The sequence below is a fragment of the Leopardus geoffroyi genome, chromosome A2, assembly GCF_018350155.1.
Source record: "Leopardus geoffroyi isolate Oge1 chromosome A2, O.geoffroyi_Oge1_pat1.0, whole genome shotgun sequence".
Classification (NCBI taxonomy): domain Eukaryota; kingdom Metazoa; phylum Chordata; class Mammalia; order Carnivora; family Felidae; genus Leopardus; species Leopardus geoffroyi.
Window position 1 is genome coordinate 31218177 of NC_059331.1, and position 22144 is coordinate 31240320.

At 43.1% G+C, this 22144-nt stretch overlaps 1 protein-coding gene across 1 annotated transcript; it reads left to right on the forward strand.

Moving 5' to 3' along the window:
- The first annotated feature begins 291 nt into the window (after window positions 1–291).
- SNTN (sentan, cilia apical structure protein) lies at window positions 292–14767 on the forward strand. Its single transcript, XM_045497082.1, has 4 exons — window positions 292–401; window positions 2382–2416; window positions 9526–9665; window positions 14565–14767. Exons 1-4 carry the CDS (start codon window positions 292–294, stop codon window positions 14721–14723), a joined length of 444 nt encoding a protein of 147 aa, XP_045353038.1. The 3' UTR covers window positions 14724–14767.
- The last annotated feature ends 7377 nt before the right edge of the window (window positions 14768–22144 follow it).

Sequence of the window (22144 nt, forward strand, 5' to 3'; positions counted from 1 at the left end):
TTTGCATGATCACTTGATTAATATGTCTTTCCCACTAAGCTGTCTGAGATCAGGCTCCATGTCTGGTTTTGTTCACTGTTGTGTCCCCAGCACCTTGTAGAGTGCCTGGCCTATCGTAGGCACTCAAACATTTGTTGGATGCATGAATGGTTTAATGTTTACATACAATAACACCAGCAAAAGGCTCTTCTAAAAGTGCCTTATATAGTTGTCATGGAGTGAATGACAATAGTAACAGTGGGCAAGTGACTGTTGCTTAGGAAGGACCAACACACAACAGGCAAGCAGAGTATGTGTGGCTGTATGCACAGTACCCAGGACCAAGCCCTCCACTTGGAAGGGGACCCCAGTCTTTCTGCAGCCCCAACATCTACTTCAGCGCCTAGGAAAATGCCCAAAAGGTCAGTGACGCATGGCTCTCCTTTAATGAGTTTTATTTAAGCCTGCAGGTGCATTTCCCAAGAGATCCTGTCAACCTGATGGCCAAGAAATTGCGAATTTGGTGCTTATTACCCACCCCAATCCAGCTTTAAATTGAATTGGGGAAAAAAAGGGAACAAATGTGCAGCCTTGATTGCAAACTGAAAAGATGATACAATCAACACAAATATCTTTGATTGCCTCTTGAGAAACATTTGTGAATCAAAACTAGCAATGATTTTAACTGTGGAACAAATACTTGCAAATTATCCATGACAGAGGGAAATTGATTCATATCATTCAAATGTGTCAATCTATGGCTAATAAATGAAAAATAATCTTTCTCATGTAATTGTATTTAGATGTCCTGTAGTTCAAAACACTTTCTTAAACACTTCACAAGTGCTAGGCAGTACTCTGCTAGGTGGAGGTGGGAGGTGGGGAGGGGAAGATTTTGAGATAAACTGCACAGCTCTTGCCCTCAAAGTTCTCACAGACTAATGGAGGAGATCATGACAATAGAAAATAACTCAAGTCGTGTTGCAAGTATACTATATGTATGCAAAGTAAAAAGATAGCACATTATATGAAGGGGATGATAAGGGTGCAAAGTTTCTAGAAAACTAAGAGGAACTCACCAAGAAGACCATAAAAGGTAAAAAATATCAGAGTCCAGCTTCCTAATTTTACAAACAAGAAAAATGAGGCCCCCAAGGTGATGAGATCTTGACTAGTTAATGCCAAAACCAGATCTTCAACCCAAAAATTTTCTTTAAGGGGTTGTCTAAGATACGACCAAGTACTATTGTTCTTACTGGTTTTCTCAAAAGCCATCGGGGTTGAAATATGGAGCAAATTTTGATTTGCAACTTGTAAGGGAGTGAGATTCATCTTCCTGCCTCCTATCTGGCCCCTTATCCAATCTTTTTCTGATACATCAGGTGGAACAACTTCCCCAAATGCAAACGTGATCGTGCCATTCCCTTCCTTCCCACTGCCCTTAGGATAACACCCAGAGTCCTTCGTAGGATTCAGCAGGCTCTGGCCCTGGCCCTTGACTGCAGCCTCCCCTTCCACCACCATCTGCGTCCTTCTCCGGGTTCTAGCCACTCTGTGCTTCCTTTGGTTCTTTGATCATGGCCTGCCTTCTCCCATTTCAGGGCCTTAATGCACATTGTTTCCTCTGCCTGGAACACTCTTCCTCCTTCTTCACCTACTGCTCAGATAAAATGCCATTACTCGGACCTGTAGACTGGGTTAGTTCTTCCCTGCCCTCTGTAAATGCTCTGCCAGTCCTCTGTATTGAATTACGTGTTTGAAGTCTGCTTTCTGCACTAGACTTTAAGCCCCAAGAGTGCAGGAACATGTCTCCGTCATTCATGATGTATCCTCTCCCTCCAACAGAGAACCTAGACTCTTAGGTAGGCTCAGCTCCTGGGGCACATAAATAAACTCCAAATCCTTAGTGTTTTATGGAACAAGAAGTTATTTTCTTTTTCTTATGTGACAGTCCGGAGTGGGGATTCCAGGTCTGTGGCAGACTGACTCCATGTAGCCATGTAGGGACCCAGGATAAGGATGCTTGTGGTTTCAACATGTGGGTTCCAAGGTGTCCTCGATAATTTCTGTGTTAGTCAGCTGGAAATAAGAGAGAACAGAGAAGAGCTCACATGAAGGGTGATCACTCTTTTCTACTCCTTTCCCATTGGAGGGAATTTAGTCATGTGGTTACATGAACGCAAGAAAGACCAGGATGTGTGGGCGAGGCACGTTCAAGCGCTTCTTTCCTATGTGGCCAGGAGGAAATGGAGTTTGCAAGACAGATGGCGGCTGCACAAGAAGGTTCAGTGAAAGCTTACTGAAAATAAGTTGATTTTTAAATCATTGTATTGCTTTACTTTCAACGCAGAGATGAATACCCAGTCTCCAAAATCCTTATGTTTCTTTCATTTTGTTGGCAGCATTTCAGTATCCAAGCAACTGGCTTCAGTGAAAGGTAAGACTTGGAGTGACTGGGATGTGTGTATTTCCCCTCTACCATGATAGTGCACCGGGAGTTAAAAAGAACAGGACGGCAAAGGATGCCAGAAACGTAAGAGACCTTGTGGACAAATCACCAAATACCCATGTTCTTTTTATAGAACTCTTTTGAGAACTGAAGTCCAGTGATAGGAATTAGTTTGCCCCAAGTTAGTCCATTAAAGGCCAAGCTGCAACCATGGATCCCATGACTCCTAATTCAGTGTTCTTCCCACACGGGCAGTTGCCTGTCTATGGGTAGCATCCTCCCGAGCAAGGCCATCCAGAGCAAGACCATCAATATCTAACTCGTGAATGGTCACTGGAACTCAGAATGCAAACAACCCCCAACTGCCCCTTGTTGGTCGAGTGAAAACAGTGTTGCCAACTCTCAAAATAGAAATACTTACACTCAGAATTCAACTTTATAGGTAAAATATCTTTAGAACTAACATATTGTTCTTTCCGTGGTAATATTAAGAAAAACCCCCACTCATATACTTGGGTCATTATCTTATTCCAAAATCTGTGGCTTTAAAATGTTCACAGAATAACAAGCATAAACTTGGATATGACTATATTGAAACTGTTTTTCTTCCTAAGCGGCTGGCCAACGTCTCTAAAGGAGACTTGGTATTTTTACTTAAATAAATCTCCATCTTGATGGAACAATTGTTTTTATACTATGACAACAGAAAACCTATTCTGTTTTACAATATACACAATTTCGGACACTCGTGATAATTGTCCCGCATTTCTAATACAACTTATCCCTTCTAGGAAGTTGAGGGGAGTGGTAGCTCTCCATCACCCTCACTGCCCCTGAACACACATGCACGTGTGCACCGTTCTTAGCACCAGATTCCTAGCATTGGACCATCGGGCCACATTTATTCCCATGTCCTAAAAAAACACAGGATAAACATGGCTCAACTTCCCAGAATGTGTTTTATTCAACGGCAAGTAGTTCTAAACGTTATCCATTGAAATAAGGCAGGGATAGAGGATGAAGTAGAGGTGAGAACCCACATTTTCTCTGCTGGCTACTTGGGCATATGCCCTTGACCTCTTGAGGGTGGGAGTGGGGGACGAGTACATCTCTGCCTCTAGCATCCAAAGCAGTTTTGTGGCAGAAAAGTTTGAGAAGCACTAGAGTATCGGGGAAACTACTGACCTAGAGAGAAAAAAAAAGACCCAGTTTGTATTCTTGCCGCACACTACCTGCGTGAACTTGGACAGACCACTTCTCTGCCATGGGTCTCCATTGCTCCATTTGCAAAAATAACTGCTACTAGGAAAAGCTCTAAAATGAGGGGATTCTGACACCTTGCTGTACTGAGAGTTGTGTTCCTATTACACTAATGTGTCAGGTACTTGCTAGATCCAGTGTTTAGATCTGTGTCCCGCGTTCCACGGCAGGTGAGGAGAAAGAGGCAAAGGATTGCCCTGAAGTTCCAGTCAGCTCAGTCCAACACACATACACTAAGGCCCACAACACGCCAGGGCCTGGGAATGAGCATACAGATAAATAAAATGTAGTAACTGCCCTTGGGAGTGCGCAGTCTAGAACTGTTCTGTCCAATAGAGCAGCCACTAGGCGCATGAAGGTACTGAGCACTGAAATGCGTGTAATAGATAAGTCAGATTTAAGAGACTTAATATGAAAAAAAAATGGAGCCTGTTTCAATAATTGGTCTAGATTGATTACATATTGAAATGATATTTTAAAAGAATTGTTTTAATGTTTCTTTTTGAGAGAGAGACAGAGACAGAGCGTGAGCAGGGGAGGGGCAGAGAGAGAGAGGGAGACACAGAATTGGAAGCGGGCTCCAGGCTCTGTGTTGTCAGCACAGAGCCTGACATGGGGCTCAAACTCACCACATCATGCCCTGAGCCAAAGTCAGACACTTAACCGACTGGGCCACCCAGGCGCCCCAAGTGATAATATTTTTAATACACTGGGTTAAATAAAATGTGTTATGAAAATAATTTTGTATGTTTCCTTTTACTCTCTTAATGTGGCTACCAGAAATGTTTAGATTATCATTACGGCTCACATTACATTTCTCTTGGACAGCACTGACCTAGAAGGAAATTTAGAGAGCTGAAGAGTGTTCTTCTAGTGTGAGGGTTATGATAAATGTATGTCTGGGGAAATCGAGAAGCCCAGAAGAGGGACCTGTTGCCCAATCTGGGGGTGTCAGAAAGAGTCGTACAGAATACACTGCCTGAAAAACAGTATCTAAAGGCAGTGTGCATCATGGGGAGGGACCAGACTGTGTGACCTCGAGCAAGCTACCTAACCTTGCTGTCCCTCAGTTTTCTCCTCTATAGAGTGGGGATGATATGGGAACCTACCTACAAAGGCTGATGTAAGAATTAAGTGAGTTGAACCCTGTATATCCTACAGAGGAGGGGCTGACACGTAGAATACCAGCTCCGTGATCATTCGTTTACAACTGTCCTCCAGAACGCAAGCACCAGGAAATTAGAATGTCTCCACTGCTGTTGTTCACGGTTCTATCTCCAGAAGTAAGACAGAGCCTGGCAATAAATATTTGCCAAAAAGTACTTGTTGGGAGAACAGCGTGAGTAAGGGGACTACACACAGTTTAGTATTATCAAAGCGTAAGAAGCGAGATAGGAAATAACAGGAGAGGTCGACATGAAGTGCCTGGTTTAACACCCTCTCCGATACACCCCTTCCAGAGGCAAGAAAGCTGATAAAAGACGCCAAAAGAGAAACATCAAGCCCTTGCATTTTTATTAGGACTTAGCCCTTTACAATATGCTTTCACATATTTGCTCGCAACTCTGTGAGGCAGACAGGAATTAAAAGGCAACACGCTGGGTTTAGTAAGGGAAGAACCCAGCCATAAAAACAGAAAAACAAAACCTCTCGCAAAGTGTCATCGGTGTTGGTAAGATAACCAGAGTGCCTTGTTAACTTTCATGTGTGATGTTTTCTAGTTCAGTTTTTACCATGAACATATGCTATTTTATAGTCAGGACAAAAACTGCCTGCCGGGTTCAAAAGAATGGAGGAGAAGGAAAGAGGAGTTGGCTAGTCCAGATGGAGTCCCCATCTAGAAGGCAGCCAGACGTCGAGTTCCTCGAAGGGTTGGAAAATGTCTGGTTCCACAGCCTCCACGGAGGTGGCCTTATAAAGAGATACTCCAAAGTGGCAGATCTTTCTCTGGTCTTTGAAATCAGACTTTCAAATGTTTCCTCTGCCACTTCTGAGCGATGTGACCTTAAAACTCTTAATCTCTCCATGTGTCAGTTTCCAATATGTAAAATTGAGACACAAATCACACTTACCTCTGTGGGTTTTACTAAGCATTAAATAAGATTAAGTGTGAAAGGCACCTGGCATGCAATAAACAAGGAAGGTGTCTGTCATTATTTGCAAGCCCACTCCAGACTGGAAATACACCCCTTCCTCACCAGAAAGAGCCTGGAGAATAGAGCAGCTCATAGTAAAGCCTTCCCTTATTTATTCTTGGTTATTAATTAATGAAGCAACTGGTCAAAATTACAGAAGGAATGTTTACCTCTTAAGGAATTAAGGTATTTCCTCTAAGCAATTTGCTTCTTAAAGACAGAATGAATGGAGTCTATTTTTTGGCCACTTAAGTTCAAGGTTACCGCCATATAGCGTCCCACCTCCTCAAGCACACACCCCAGGAAAGACAGACCCAAGCTAGAGGAATATGCTCATCTCCATGGATTTCGATGAGCCGCAGAGTGTTGGGTAATCGAGAAGCATCTCAATTCTGACTGTGGGTGTCAGGGATGCGACAGAGGTGAAGGGAAGAGATGGCTAAGGATGGGGGAGAGGGGGAGAAAAAGCTAACAATAAAATCCAAAGAAGCAGGGAATGTTCTGAGGTTGGCATTCTAGGCTAGATGGAGGCCCAGCCACTGGGTGAGCAGACAGAAGTGGGAAATGTCAAGCAGAATCATAGGCAGGTAAGACTGAGCATCGGGAACGAGGGAAGAAATCAGGGACTAAGAAGCTAAGGACATAGATTTGGCAGACACTCATTCCATGAATATATGTGAAGCATGTGCCATTTGCCAGGCATTTTTCTAAAGATTCCAGGTGCCACAGAGCAGAAGACAGGCAGAGGGAAAAAAAAAAAATCTCTGCAGGAGGCTTATGTTTTTGACCAGGATTCAAATTCAAGCTCTGCCACTTACTAGCGGTGGGTCCCCAGCGAGGTCACATCCTTGCTTCATCTGTAAAGTGCTATGACGATGGAGATACATACTGTGTTCCTGAACTGGAAGAGTCGACACAGTAAATACAGCAATTCTCGTCACATTTCTGCTAAAGCTTGAGCGCCCGGGTGGCTCAGTCGGTTAAGCGTCAGACTCTTGGTTTCATCCCAGGTCACGATCTCACGGTTCATGAGGTCAAGCCCCACATTCAGCTCTGTGCTGACAGCATGGAACCTGTTTGAGATTCTCTGTCTCCTCTCTCTCTGCCCCTCCCTGAGCACTCTCCCTCCCTCTCAAAATAAATAAATAAACTTTAAAAAAATTCTCTTAAGGCTTACTGCAAGTCATATATAATATACGTGGAAAGCCCTAAAATAGCCAAAATAATTTTGAAAAAGAAGAAAGTGGGGGACTCACTCTCCTCCATATTAAGGCTTACTATATGGCTACTGGAATCAAAGAAATGTGATGTTGACAGAGGGACAGATGTACAGATCAATGAAACAGAACAGGAAATCCAGACACTGACCCATACAAATATGCCCAACTGACGTTTGACAAAGATGCGAAGCAATTCAGGAAAGGAAGTATAGCATTTTCAACACCTGATGCGGAAGCAACTGGTCCTCCGCAGGTTAAAAACCTGAACCTCCACCTAAGACTTACACCTTCTAGAAACATGAACTCAGAATGGGCCATGGATTTAAATGTAGACCATACAATGACAAAACTTTTAACTTTACATAGGACAACTCTTTCAGAAGAGGAAGCATTGGTAAATCAGACTTGATAAAAATTGGAAACAATTCCTCCACAAAAGGTCTCGAAGGATTAAAAACCCAACAGTTTATGAACTGGGAGAAAATGTTTGCAAAGAAAAGTCTGATGCCTTTCTATGGGCTGTAAGCTCTCCGTGGTCTTGTTCTCCTTTCTTAACCAAACCTCCTTCTTCTAGGTTTCAGTCACAGCTGTCTCCTTTCAGCTCTCCCGATGTGCCACACTCCTTCTGATCCGAGCCCTCACTATTCTGCTTGAGCTTGGGACATTCGGCACAACCCTAATCCTAGCCTGACTACCCCACCCCACCCCAACCCTTTTACATGGCAGGATCCCTCTCATCCATTAGGTCTTAGCTTAAATGTTCATCTACTCACAGAGACCTCCAAGACCAGCTATCTAGGTAGTTTTCCTCCCAGATGTAATTTTTTTAAATGTTTTATTCATTTCTTGAGGGAGCGAGAGACAGAGACAGAGCATGAGTGGGGGGAGGGGCAGAGAGAGAGGAAGACCCGAATCTGAAGCAGGCTCCAGGTCCTAAACTGTCAGCACAGAGGGGCTTGAACTCACAAAAGGTGACCCGAGCCATAGTCAGATGCTTAACCAAGTGAACCACCCAGGCACCCCCCAGAGGTATTTTTTAAATTTTTTTCTGTTTCTGTGCCTTTTTTGCCTCATACATCACAAGCTGTAAATCCATGTTATCTATGTATATAGAGAAATAATTATTGAGTGTATATAAAAGCAAATACATGCATAAGCACTTATCTTATTGATTATTGCTTATTATCTCATTAGATTGTAAAGTATATTGTAAAAGCAGAGGCCACATCTGGGTACTGAGTGGGAAAATATTAGAAATATAGTGGGTGCTCAATACAAAAGTTGCATTATTCTGTCTGATCATCATTCTTTGTATAAACAATTGTTGCATAGTACCTGGGTTAAAAATGGTAGGATTTTGTTTTTCTTTTCTTCTTATTCATTCATTAAATGGCATGTCCTAGCACCTACTATATAGCAGGACTTTGTGTTGATCACTGGGAATACAGTGATGAAGAAAGATATGATTCCCTGGCCTCACAGGGCTTGCAATGTAGTTGAGAAGAAAGGCCATTAAAAATGCAGTAACTGGGGCCCTGGGTGGCTCAGTCGGTTCAGCGTCCTACTTCAGCTCGGGTCATGATCACGTAGTTTGTGGGTTTGAGCCCCGCGTCGGGCTCTGTGCTAACAGCTCAGAGACTGGAGCCTGCTTCGGATTCTGTGTCTCCCTCTCTCTCTCTCTGCCTCTCCCCTACTCGTGCTCTGTGTGCATGTGTGTCTCTCTCAAGAATAAAAATTTAAAAAGGTTTTTTTTTAATACGGTAACTATAACATGAGAGAAGTTCTATAATAGAGGATGTGTTAGAGCCTCAGAGGACAGAGAACATACAAAATTTTTTTGCTGTATCTTGTGTAGTTCTCAGTGTCCACTGGGTGCTACCCACTGGAAAGGAATGAGTTAGCATCACCCTTTCAAGGAGTTTAAACCAGAGAAACCAGCTGGGAAATCAGTATGTTTGAGGCCTTGGGTCAAAGAGGTCCCTTATCCATCATGATATCAAAGAGCTTGTTTTAAATGCTATTCTCCTTTATCACACTGGCCTGAAGTGATGCTTTGATTGACATCGAATATAAACTCCACAAGAGCAGGACTCTGTCTTACTCACTGTGGTACCCTCAGTGCCAGGGACTGAGCCTAGCACCAAGCAGGTGCCCTTTAAATATTTTGCAGATCAAAAAACCAACTGTGAGAGAGGTGAGGTGTTTTCCCAAGGTCACATGACAAGCAGGTGGTAAATCTTATCCTGATTCTACTAATTCTTATTGCTTCTGAAGGAACTTTTGTTTCAATTATTTAAGGACCTGGTGTCAGATGTCCCTACATCCCACTCCCAGATAGGGGGCAAAGAGTCCAAGGGCAGGGCCACATTGACATACATCTTCCAACCCTGCTCATCCCAGTTCCCTCGGAAAATACAACCCTGTGTCTGGGGAAGAACCATTTCTAACCTAGACTACATCATGTACGTTTCTTCCCTCACAGCTCTCAGGAAGGGCTCAGATCTGGAAAAGGCCATTGCTACCATTGCTGTGATTTTCAGAAACTCTTCTGACCCTGATGGTAAACTTGGAAAAGCTACTGCCAAAAATCTGCTGCAAACCCAATTTAGGAATTTCACGGAGGTGAGAAAATGAACAGGCATGAAGAAACGGGGGCCACGCCATACTGGGTGGCCCAAAGAGCCAACAACTCCAGCGAAAGGGCCCTATTATGTTGTTTCATTCAACAAATGTTTAATGAACACCTACCATTTGCCAGGAAGTGAACTGAGCACTGAAGTTAATGCAGTGAACAAGCTACAAATCCAGCAGAGTAGAGGGGTGCCTGGGTGGTTCAGTTGGTTAAGTGTGGGACTCTTGATTTTAGCTCAGGTCATGATCTCATGGTTTTGTGAGTTCAAGTCCGTAGCAGGTTCTGTGAGGGTAGCGCAGACCCTGCTTGGGATTCTCTGTCTCTCCCTCTCTCTCTGCCCATCCCCCACTCATGCTGTTTCTCTCTCTCTCTCTCTCAAAATAAATAAGCTTCAAAAAAAACCTAGCAGAGTAGAGAGATATGCTGAAAAGGTCATTAGAAATATGCAAATAACCATGAAACAGTATGGCATGCATTGAAAGAGTAAAACAGAGGGACCATCTTGGGGCAGTCAGTCAAAGAAGCTCCCCTGGAAAATAAAGGTATAGCTGAGATCTGAAGAGTGAGCAAGAGTTAGTTTTGCAAGGGAGGAGGGTGGGCACTGAGAACGTAGCATTCCAAGCAGAGGCAATGGCATATGCAAATCCTGTAAGGCAGGTCAAAGATCTGGGAGAGCCGAGAAGGGAAAAGAAAGTAGGAAGCACCAGGCGATGAGGCTGAGAAGGTGGAGAGAAGCAAAATTACAAAGGCATAGCCTGAGAGCAGGAGGAAGCCAGGAATGTTTCTAAATCAAGCGTGAAGAAATTACATCACCTGCAGATGGGATTGGGGTAGGGGTCGGGGTGGGAGTGGGACAAAGAAAGAGTGTCTGTGAGGAAGCACTCCAAACAGAGGCCAATGATGTCGGGACTAGGGTGCTGAACAGGAGAGACATCTGGAAGGTGGAATGAACAGGATCCGATAATTGACTGGCTATAGGGTTGAAGGACAGGAGGAGCAAATTATGACACCCCAGCTTCCGACTGTGGGAAGAAATGGGTGGTGGCCTCATTTCCAGAGAAGTCAAAGATTGGGGAATAAGCATATTTGAGGTGAGGTGGGGTGGGAGGAGAAATGATGAGTTCCATCCGAATTTGTCAATTTTAAGATGTCCATGAAACATTCCAGAGGAGAAACAGAGCAACAGGACATATGGCTTGGGAGGTCAGAATAGAGATTTGTGTATGCAATTCAGAAGTCAGAGTTAGCAGTAGATGAACAGTCACTGACCTGAAGGGAGTGACCTAAATTACCTAGAGGCGTATTTTCCAACCTTCAGTCATTTGAATACCTCCTTCAATATCTTTCCCATATCTGCCTAGAGTCTGTATTACGATTCACTTAGAACTTTTCTTCTTTAAGTTAACTTTCTTTTTAAATAAATTTATTTTATAAGAATGCTTTATCACTGAGGCACCTGGGGGGCCCAGTCGGTTAAGCACCCGACTCTTCATTTGGGCTCAGGTGATGATCTCACGGTTCGTGAGTTTGAGCCCCGCATTGGGCTCTGCAGTCAGGGCACTGCCTGCTTGGGATTCTCTCTCTCTCTCTCTCCCTCTCTTTCTGCCCTGCCTGCTGTCTGTCTGTCTGTCTGTGTGTGTCTATCTCTCAGTAAAATAAACTTAGAATTATCTTTTTAATAACATTATCACTATTTTAAATGCTAATTCAATGGGTAAGAGTGGAAGGTAGTAAAAGAATAGATGACTACTAACTTATATTTAATATTTCATCCTGCCTCGCCTAAAACTGCATTACACTCTACAAGCATACTTAGGGAAATGCTGGCCGAGGGGACATGCATAAGAAGAAAAGAGGGGTTCATACAGAGTCTAGACCACCAATATTTATTAGTAGGTAGAGCAAGAAAAAGACTTAAAGCAGTCTCTAAAGTTCTATGGGTGTTTGGAGATACTATGCAAATAAGTACTATAATTCCATGAAAATATAAATGTATTGGCTCTAGCATATGACAGTTATATCTGGTGTCATCCACTGGGGGAAGGTGGGCCAAGGGGACAACTTCCTGTGAATCTTGGATTATTTCAAAAGACTGTGTGAGAAATCGACTTTTTTTTTAATTCCACAAATAAAGTGATTTTATAAAAACTCAATTTCATTAGAACAGAGAATAGAATGTGGTTCCCAGGGGGAGGGGGAGGGGGAGGGGGAGGAGGAAGTGAACTGATAGAAGTCAAAGGGCACATATTTTCTTTCTTTTTTTTTTTTTAATTTTATTTATTTTGAGAGAGAGACAGCGAGCGGGGTAGGGGCAGGGAGAGGGAGAGAGAATCCCAAGCAGCAGCCGTGCTGTCAGTACAGAGCCCGTTGTGGGGCTCAAACTCGCGAGCCATGAGATTATGACCCGAGCCAAGCTCAAGGGTCATTTAACCGACTGAGCCATCCAGGCTCCCAAAGAGTACACATTTTCAATTTCAGGAAGAATAAGTATTATTTGTATGATTATTTGATTTTTTTTTTTTTTTTTTTAAGAAAAATCTTTGTAGCCAGAAGTATCAGGCAAGAATTTGCCAAGCGGTAAAAAGTTCTGGGGAGCTTTTAAGGAAAGCGTGGGTGAAGAAATCCTATAACACTTGCCTACATCAGAGGCCAAACGAGATGACACATTCTAGAGAGAAAAAGGCCTCATACTTGGTGGCTGGGCAGATCTTCAGGGAGCTTTTCACACGTATGAAAATGAGGACCTAGTGGATGATCATCCTGATGTACAATCGTACCACCTACCCTCCCCACCCCATGTAAGGGGACAGTTCCCAGGCCCCCGTGGATGCCTGAGACCACAGACAGTACAGAAGCCTCTCTCTAGCCTCTCATATGCACACACGCCTATGACAAAGTTTCCTTCATAAATTAGATGCAGTAAAAGACTCCTAACAACAATAATAATAAAATAGAACAATGACAATATACTCCAGTAGAAGTTACGTGAACGTGGTCTCTCTCTCAAAATACCTTATCGTACTGTACTCACCCTTCCGGTGGGCATGTGAGATGATAAAATGCCACGTGACGAGAGGAAGGGAGGTAAATGACGTAAGCACTGTCACGTCAACCTAGGCTTCCATTGACCTTCTGATGATCATCAGAAGGAGAATGGTTGCTTCCAAATCCCAGTTGACCCAGGCAACTCGAACTGTGGAAAGAGAAACCTCGGACGAGGGGGTTCCTGCTGTAATTCACCATCCCCTCTGAGAACAGCCAAGAGTAAAAGACAGTTAAAGCCAAATCATGTCCCTTAGTGTAGATTAAACTTGAGAGAGGCAGTCAATTTCTGGATCTCCAGCAGCAGACCTACCCAGGCCTCATGTGAAGTCCTGCTCTCTGCTCAAGATGACAGAAAGCAGAAGCCATATTTCAGGGGACTCTAGGACATTCTCAGTATTAATAGTGGTAACTTTAAGGAGCAAACATGGAGAGTAATGTCAGGACGCTGCCTCGGACCTAGCACCCAGCTCTGTGAGACTCTGTAGGTCTGTGAGACCTACAGGGCAGGTAGGGGCACACAGGTCAATGTCAAAAGACCGCAGCCCCTTAATGACTAACTGGGCTTTCTCCTACATCCCTACGTGGAGCTCTCTGGTTAACTGAGATGGCACTTTGGGCTGAGGCCTGGGTTCTGAGAGGAACATCTCCTTTCTCACAAGCCTAATGTAATTTGGGGGGATCTTAACACTCTATAGTCAGTCAGATAAAATAAAACTGAGCATTTATACGCACTGATAAGGAGATACAGAACAAGATGGCTGATCAGGCCCCAAGAGAACTACCTGGGCCAGCTCCCAGGTACTTAAAATACATAGAGAAAAAAGAGAGAAGATCTACAGTCGCCTCTGACCTTTGAGCAGTGTGTCCTTCCACTAGTAAGTAGTCCTGTCTCTGCCGTGGGCCCCACCATGTCCACAGAGCACTCAGCTGTCATGGAGCGAGGCAGGGGAAACTCTTTTTGCCTTCACTGTTAGGTGTGACCTCTTGAGGACAACCAGCCTGGAGAGACAAGAATGGTCTAGTCGGTAAGAGGAATGTATCATCATTCCTAAAGTGCTTTAGTTGTTGCTGTGATGGCTTTTTACAGCTAGCACATGGCTGAGCATTTGGGGTTGAACTAAATGCAAACATAGCCCAGAATACCAGAGAATCAAACGACCTTAATGTTGTTAATGCCACTTGGGAGGATATTTCACAGGCTGTGGTTGGAAACTAAAAAGCCTCTTCGTGAATGTACTACTCACATGTTTCCCCTCAATCTATTTAGGAGGACTATGGACTTGGGTGTGATTTGTGATGAAACTGAACGCTGGACAATTTTCCAAAGCACAGATTTTTCTATGAGCATTTTTTAATTTCGTATTTCTGGACGATCTTATTGTTCATTAGAACACGGAGTGATTACCTCTCATAACAGAGATTATATGTTGAAATTGTGAAAAATGTAACATATCTGTGCTTCTGGAGAGGCAGATGGTTAGTAGTTAAGAGTGTGGGCTCCAGAATCAGGCAGCCAAGACCATGAACTCTAGCTTCACACCAATAGCTGTCTAGGTTGGGGCAAGTGACTTAATTCTCACTGAGTCTTTTGATGCTCATCTGTTAAGTGGGGATAATAGTCGTATATTCATAAGGTCACTGTGGAAATTCGGTGAAATAACCCATGAAAAGATTTAACACAGTGCCCCACTGGTAGCCCTGGTAACAACTTGACATGATATTGTTACTACCGTGTTATGCCATGTTACAAGAACATGTTAGTAACATGTTTCTTAATTGCTTGTTATCTGTAAAACCAAGGTGGCACAATGAATTCGGTTTTTACTTATTCTTTATTCTCACAGGGACAAGAAACAAAACCAAAATACAAAGACCTCCTTTCTGAACTCGACGAGCACACTGAAAATAAGCTTGATTTTGAGGATTTCATGATTTTGCTCTTAAGCATCACTGTAACTTCAGAGTTGCTACAAAATATATGGAGTGTAAAAATAATGAAGTAAACAGCTTTAAAAATACAATCAGAGCACCTGGGTGGCTCAGTTGGTTAAGCGTTCCACTTCAGCTTGGGTCATGCTCTTGCAATTCACGAGTTCGAGCCCTGCGTTAGGCTCTGTGCTGATGGCTCAGAGCCTGGAGCCTGCTTTGGATTCTGTCTCCCTCGCTCTCTGCCCCTCCCCCAATCATGCTCTGTCTCTCTCTCTCAAAAATGAATAAACATTTTAAAAGTTTAAATATGCAAGTAAACAAAATAATGGCAGTAGACTGTTAAATGACTGAAGACTTTTCCATTTTATTTTTAGCTAATTGAGCAATTAATCCCATGAATCTGGGATTGCCTGGGATGGTTCTGATTGCTAATATTTAGACCCAATAACTCCAAAAGTGCCTGCATACTCTCCAGGAATGTTTGAATGATCTAGTCTCTGGGTGCTTTACAATGGGATACATTTGATACCACTGGGTACCAAATTGCTTTTGCTTAGTCAATAGTGACTTAGAGCATCTTCCTTATAGTCTTTGAGTTATCACTTAATGAATGAATGAATGTTTGTTCAGCCTTTTCTGGATGGTACTGAGGATACAGTAACACCCTAGCTACATACTCTCTGCCCTCAGACATGCCTGCAGAAGTCTAGAAGAAGAGGTGGATATTTAACAATGGATGTCAATTGCATATACAGTATAATTATAACTATAAGGGCACCAGGATGCTAGAAGTGTTTATCACATTACCTGAGCTCAAAGGTCAGAGAAGCTTTACCGACATTCTGCAAAAGGTGAAACTACATGAGGGAAAAAAAAAAGATCTGTGGATGCCAAAACTGTGGGCGGGAAATGAAGCTGTCCACAAACGGGCACAAGGGAACTTTTGGGGGGGAATGGCAATGTTTTATATCTCGATTGTGGTGGTGGTTACATGACTGCCTACATTTGTCAAACTCTTAAAACTGTATGCTACAAAGGGTAATTTTGCTGTATGTGAATTATACCTAAATAAACATGACTTAAAATCCCAACACCCCAAGATCCCTATAATCTGTGTGTCAACTTTTTATTGTCAACCAGCAACTCTTTGAGAAAAGCTTCTAAAAGTGTGTTTCAAGGACCCACATCCCCTATGTCCACGCCTGTGTTCTTGAGTTTAAATTACACACACACACACGCACGCACGCACACAGGTCAATGCCTGAGCCTTTGAGACAGACTTTCACAAAAACTTCTGCTCATTGTAAAATTATTGTAACTTCGAAAGTCCCTCCCCCTTATCTCCCCTTTTCTTCCTAGTCCAGCATGGTAAGCCTCACATACATAATGTGAAGAAACTCTTTCAGGAGGGAGACCTTCACCCCTGGTCTCACCCTATAGTGTTCCCAATCCACCAAGACCTGACTCCTTGTTTCTTTCCACTTTCCAAACCTCAGGCATTCTTTTTTTTTTTTTTTCTAACATAACGTATTGTCAAGTTGGCTAACATACAGTGTATAGTGTGCTCTTGACTTTGGGAGTAGATTCCCGTGGTTCATCACTTACCACACCCAGTACTCATCCTAACAAGTGCCCTCCTCCATGCCCATCACCCATTTTCACCTCCCCAGCCCCGATCAAGTTTGTTTGTTCTCTGTATTTAAGTTTGTTCTCTGTATTTAAGAGTCTCTTATGGTTTGCCTCCCTCTCTGTTTGAAACTATTTTTTCCCCTTTCATTTTCCCATAGTCTTCCCAAATCCTATATATGAGTAAAAACATATGATATCTGTCCTTCTCTGACTGACTTCTTCCACTTAGCATAATACCCTCCAGTTCCACCCAAGTTGTTGCAAATGGCAAGATTTCATTCTTTTTCATTGCCGAGTAGTATTCCATTGTGTCTATATCCCACATCTTCTTAATCCATTCATCAGTCAATGGACATGTTGATAGCACTGCTATAAACATTGGGGTAAATGTGCCCCTATGAATCAGCATTCCTGTATCCTTTGGATAAATTCCTAGTAGTGCTATTGCTGAATTGTAGGGTAATTCTATTTTTAATCTTCTGAGGAATCTCCATACTGTTTTCCAGAGTGGCTGTACCAGTTTACATTCCCACCAACGGTGCAAGAGGGTTCCCGTTTCTCCACATCCTCGCCAACATCTGTTGTTTCCTGAACTGTTAAATTTAGCCACTCTGACTGGTGTGAGGTGGTATCTCAATGTGGTTTTGATTTGTATTTCCCCAAACCTCAGATATTCTACATTGAAGAGTTTACATACCACGTAAGAAAAACCTCCAGACTTTACCCTCTATCATCCTTTTAACAGGGGATACAAATGTTCAAAAGGGCTCATACTAAGTGCCAGGCACCATTTTAGGGGCTTTACAAACATTAACTCTTTCGACCCCCATAACAACCCTCTGAGGTATGTATTAATACTATCATCTTACAGATGAGGAAACTGAAGCACAGAGGTTTTGATTTTTTTCCAAAGTCCTTGAAGTGGCAAGTTTGAGAGTTTTCTGCCCTCTCTGTGGGTATTGCTAATTTCGTTTTAATATTAGACTTTGTCGTGAGCAATAATATTATAATTCAACAGAAATAACTGCACATTTCAGGCACTGTGTGAGAAAGAGGTGTCAGCTGGGTCCTGGGGAACCATTTGGCATTCCTCAAATAGAACTCTGTGGGCTGCTCTCCCTCAAAGCCCTTTGTATCCTAGTCACAAGTAGCTGAATATAAGGCAGCCTCGGTGACCAATGAAAAGGTCAAATTCACACCTTTCAGAGAAAGAAAAAAAGAGGTGCTGGCCAATGGTGTGATGAGGAATCTTGGAGCCATTCCAACCCTCTGGGCTCCCAGGAAGAATTTTTGAAAATCCATCCCAGATGGAAAGTCACGCTCCTCTGAGGATATCAATTATAGAATCTATTTTAGCTTGATGCAAAGAATAAAAACAGAGCCAAAGCACGTGAAGCACTAGTGACAGATAAATCAATGAGCATGATGCTAAGACAGTAGATCACAAAGGCCTCCCTCACTTCTTGGTGCTCGTCCCAAAACTATGAATTCTACTCTTAAGACAAAGGTGCCATCTTGAAATGTTACTGGTCATCATAGGTGAGATTGTGGATGTAAATCTGTCTTGGGATTTCTTGGTTGCAGGGAACAAAACCCATTTAATCACACACACACACACACAAAGGAAAAAGGGATGCGTTATATTCATCACCAAGGTATGGGGGCATATAATGAGATGAAAAGTCAGAGAATGCAATTAATGTGCACAAAATACTGGAAGCAGAAACAGAAAGCAAGGACAAGATTTTGCGCTTACTTTCTCCTAAATGAATTGGTTTCTTGTCTCTGCATCTGTCTACATGTGATCATTATTCTGCTTTCTCTCCCTCTGCCTCCTTCTCCTTTCCCCCACCCCATGCTCCCTTGTTCTCAGTTCTATCCCTATCTCTATCTCCCTTTTTATCTCTGTGTCTCACTCAACCAGTTCTTTCCCCTCCTTGGCACAAGAGCAAACACAGTGTCCCCATCGCTAACTTCACCATTTCCTTTAAATGCCCAACAGACCCTCAGTAGCAGCTCAGAAACCGGATCCCAATCCCCAAGAGAGAGAATCTGATTGTGTGCATTTGAGTAGGGACTCTTGATCTTGTCTGCATTCAGAGAAGCAAATCACATGCCCACTCAGCAGGGACAGTGGGAAATGAGTCTTTGCAAAGTAGATGGGCAGGTTCTCAAAGAAAGAAGGAAGGAGCTGGGGAACAATTGACAGGGGAAATTAACAAAAATCTCTAATGCCAAAACTGTAACTTGGACCAGAAGGTAATGTTATTTGCTTCTCAGGTATAAGCTCATTAAAAGTGTCTTGGTGGAATAATCTTTTTGTTATTCCAAGCGAATCCTTTCTTGCATTGTCACTGTATAAAAGGAGCTAACCTGAGCCTCCCTGGAAAGTTTTCCTGTGATTAAATATAGTTAAAAGATTCCTTTCCAAGAGCTGCAAGTACCCTTGCAATTTGGTGAGTGTGACAGAAACATACCCAGTCCTAGAACCCCTAATTTTCTTTATTCTAGTGTCTAAAAATGGGTCCAAGTATGAGATCAGGAACTGTGCTTTAAATAGTCCTTTGTAAGACAGGGAGAAAGGACTGGCAGCAACCCAACAGGCGTCCTGCTCATCAGCTGACCTTCAGTATCAGTAGAGCTGATGAGTGCTCTTGGGGAGACCAGTCTGCTGAATCCAGAAAGGGTGGCCCAGCCCATGGACCGGGGGAGACCATCCTTGAATTCAGGGAGTTCAGGCCTGAAATATTTATTATGCCAGTCTCCTGTCATCTATTTACAATTTAGGCCACATGGATTCACATCTGTCTTTGATCCTTTAGGGGTACAATTGTGCATAATAAAATTCTGGAGGTGCCGTGGCATGCGGAGGGTCTCAACATTTCTTCTGCTCCAGCATACTTGAGGAATACCGTGCATTCTTGTAACAAGTTTTCAATACTTCATCCACAATTCTGAATCTAAAGAACACACTGCTGTTTTTTTATACTCAATTGCTGACAGAACATGAACTATATCTAAAGCGAGGCTGCTTGTAGTCTTGATTTCCTCTACTTTTTGTGAGTGTTCAGACTTTGTAGCTGGGAGGGCTAAGCCCCTAGAGAAATCACTGACTCAGAGAGGTGGACCAGACAGTCAAAGGACCTGGACTCTGGGTCCAAGCTCTGCCACTACCAGTTGAGTGGCTCTGAGAAAGTCCTCCACCATTTTTTTTTTGTTTTTTTTGTTGTTGTTGTTGTTGTTGTTGTTGTTGTTGTTTTGAGGTGAGCCTTGTGTTTTTTCAAATATAAATTTGGGATCAGAATGGGACCGCTTTTCTTAAAGACGTTGCTGTGAGACTCAAAGAAGCACATTAAGGGGTGCCTGGCTGGCTCTGTCCAGCACCTGACTCCTGATTTCAGCTCAGATCATGATCCCAAGGACGTGGGATCAAACCCCATGTCAGGCTCCATGCTGAGTGTGGAGCCTCCTTGAGGTTCTCTTTCTCTCTCTCTGTCTCTCTCTCTCTCTCCCCTGCTCATGCTCTCTCAAATAAAATAGAATAATTTTTTTTAATTTCAAAATATCCATATGCATATGCCTTCCTTTCTACTTTGATTCAAGACAAGTTGTTATCATTATTATTATTAATAGCTACCCCATATAGAGCACCTACTATACCCAAGTATTGCCATATGGTCTTTTCCTGAATTCCCTAAATAACTGTGAGATAGGTGTTATCATCTCTATTTCACACAACAGAATGAAATTGAAGGGGTCGAGTGAGTTACTTAAGGTCACATAGCAATAAAGAGCAGAAAAAACCCAGGATTCCTCCCCACACCTGTGTTTTTGTGCCACAGTTGGGCTCCTGCCTCTGATAACATGAGTGGATGTAAAACCACCAACGAAGAGCTTCTCCATTATTTGAGGACTATACCTGATTACACCAAATTCTCCTCCAAAGCGGCCAGGAAGGAGAAGCAGCAGTAGTTATGTTTCCTAGGTCCGGAACCCAAAGGGATTGAACAAGAGTGAAAGCAGAAAAGCAGTAACAATAAAACATGTTTTCCTGCCTCTTTATGCCATTCAGGCTTAATTTTCTGGGGAATTCTTCCTTTGGAGGAAGGCAATGGAATGTTTAATCGGTGCAGCTTATGGCCCATGGTTTTCCTTGAACAAAGTGCAAATGGCAGGCAGGAGGCTGGGGGAGGAGGGGAGAGTGTCTTCCTGACAGTGGAATCTGCCAGGGACAGTGGTAGAGATGCTGATGTGGGGGCACAACCATGAGTTTCACTCCCGGCTCCCCTCCTTTCTGGATCTCAGGTTCCCCCTCACTTAGTAAAGGAGGGCACTGTGACCAGATGTTCCCAAAAATTCCTTTCCATTCTGATATTCTTTCGTGCAGACCAAGAGTTTTTAAAAAGAAAATTATAACAAGATGCCCATGAGCCCATGGAAAAATATTAATTACTTAAAAATCTGTCTCTTTTGGGGCGCCTGGGTGGCGCAGTCGGTTAAGCATCCGACTTCAGCCAGGTCACGATCTCGCGGTCCGGGAGTTCGAGCCCCGCGTCAGGCTCTGGGCTGATGGCTCAGAGCCTGGAGCCTGTTTCCCATTCTGTGTCTCCCTCTCTCTCTGCCCCTCACCCATTCATGCTCTCTCTCTCTCTGTCCCAAAAATAAATAAACGTTGAAAAAAAAAATTAAAAAAAAAAAAATCTGTCTCTTTTGCTCCTTTTTGCTGTGTTTTGACCTTGGCTGTCTGTGGCAAAGCTCAATATATAGAGAGCGAAATGTCAGTAAACCGAGGATGTCCTAGAGAAAAAAGAAGAAAAAAAAAAGATGATTTCTCCTTTTTTTTTTTTTTTTAGGTTAAAAACAGGTAGATATACTTTATTTTATTTTTTTTTTAAGATATACTTTATATATGTTTTGCAAGTGCCATATAAACCCACAATTCATGTGCTCATTTACTGGCCTGTAAGATCTTTAAAAGCGGGAGACCTGCCTGTCTTATATGATATCCTGAACACCCAGAACACCACCTACAGCTTAGTAGCTGCTTGGTGAATATTGAACGAACAAACACGTGAATTAATGAGTTCTTCTCGAATAGAAGACATGCGAAGGAGAACATTTCGATGTTTGCTTAGATGCAGCTCGATGTCCTACCAAAGGGGGAAAAAAACACAACACAGTGTGCTCTAATGGTAAATGGGTGAGCTGGATCTTACTGCAAAGACTGCTAGTTTTTCTTTCTTTCTTTCATCATTTTTTTTAATATGTATTTCAAGAAGGGGAGAGGGGCAGAGAGAGAGAAGAGAGAGAATTCCAACCAAACTTCACAGTGTCAGTTCAGAGCCCGATGTGGGGCTCGAACTCACAAATCATGAGATTGTGACCTGAGTTGAAATCAAGAGCCGGACGCTGAACCGACTGAGCCACCCAGGCGCTCCCAAAGACCGCTAGTTTTAAAAACTGGCGAGAATGAAGATTTAGAGTTAGTTTAAGATTGCTCTCACTCTGGTTTAGCTCAGAACCAGCATATAAGAAGTGCAGAGAATATTCTCGAGATCAAAGGCACAGACCATGAAACGTCCCCATTGTTTAAACAGGGCCAGTGAAGCCACACAGAATGGACAACCCATTAGGACAGAGGAACCCAGAACCTGGAACTATCCGCCAGCCATGATTATCTGGAGGCAGAGCCACATGATCACTCCTTCTGTATCTTATTGATTTCTGGACCTCGGCCAGCCCCAGCCATTTTTTTCAAGGCACGTTTTTATAAAATAAAGACATTTCACAGGGCGCCTGGGTGGCTCAGTGGCTTAAGCATCCGGCTCTTGATTTTGGCTCAGGTCATGATCTCATGGCTGGTGAG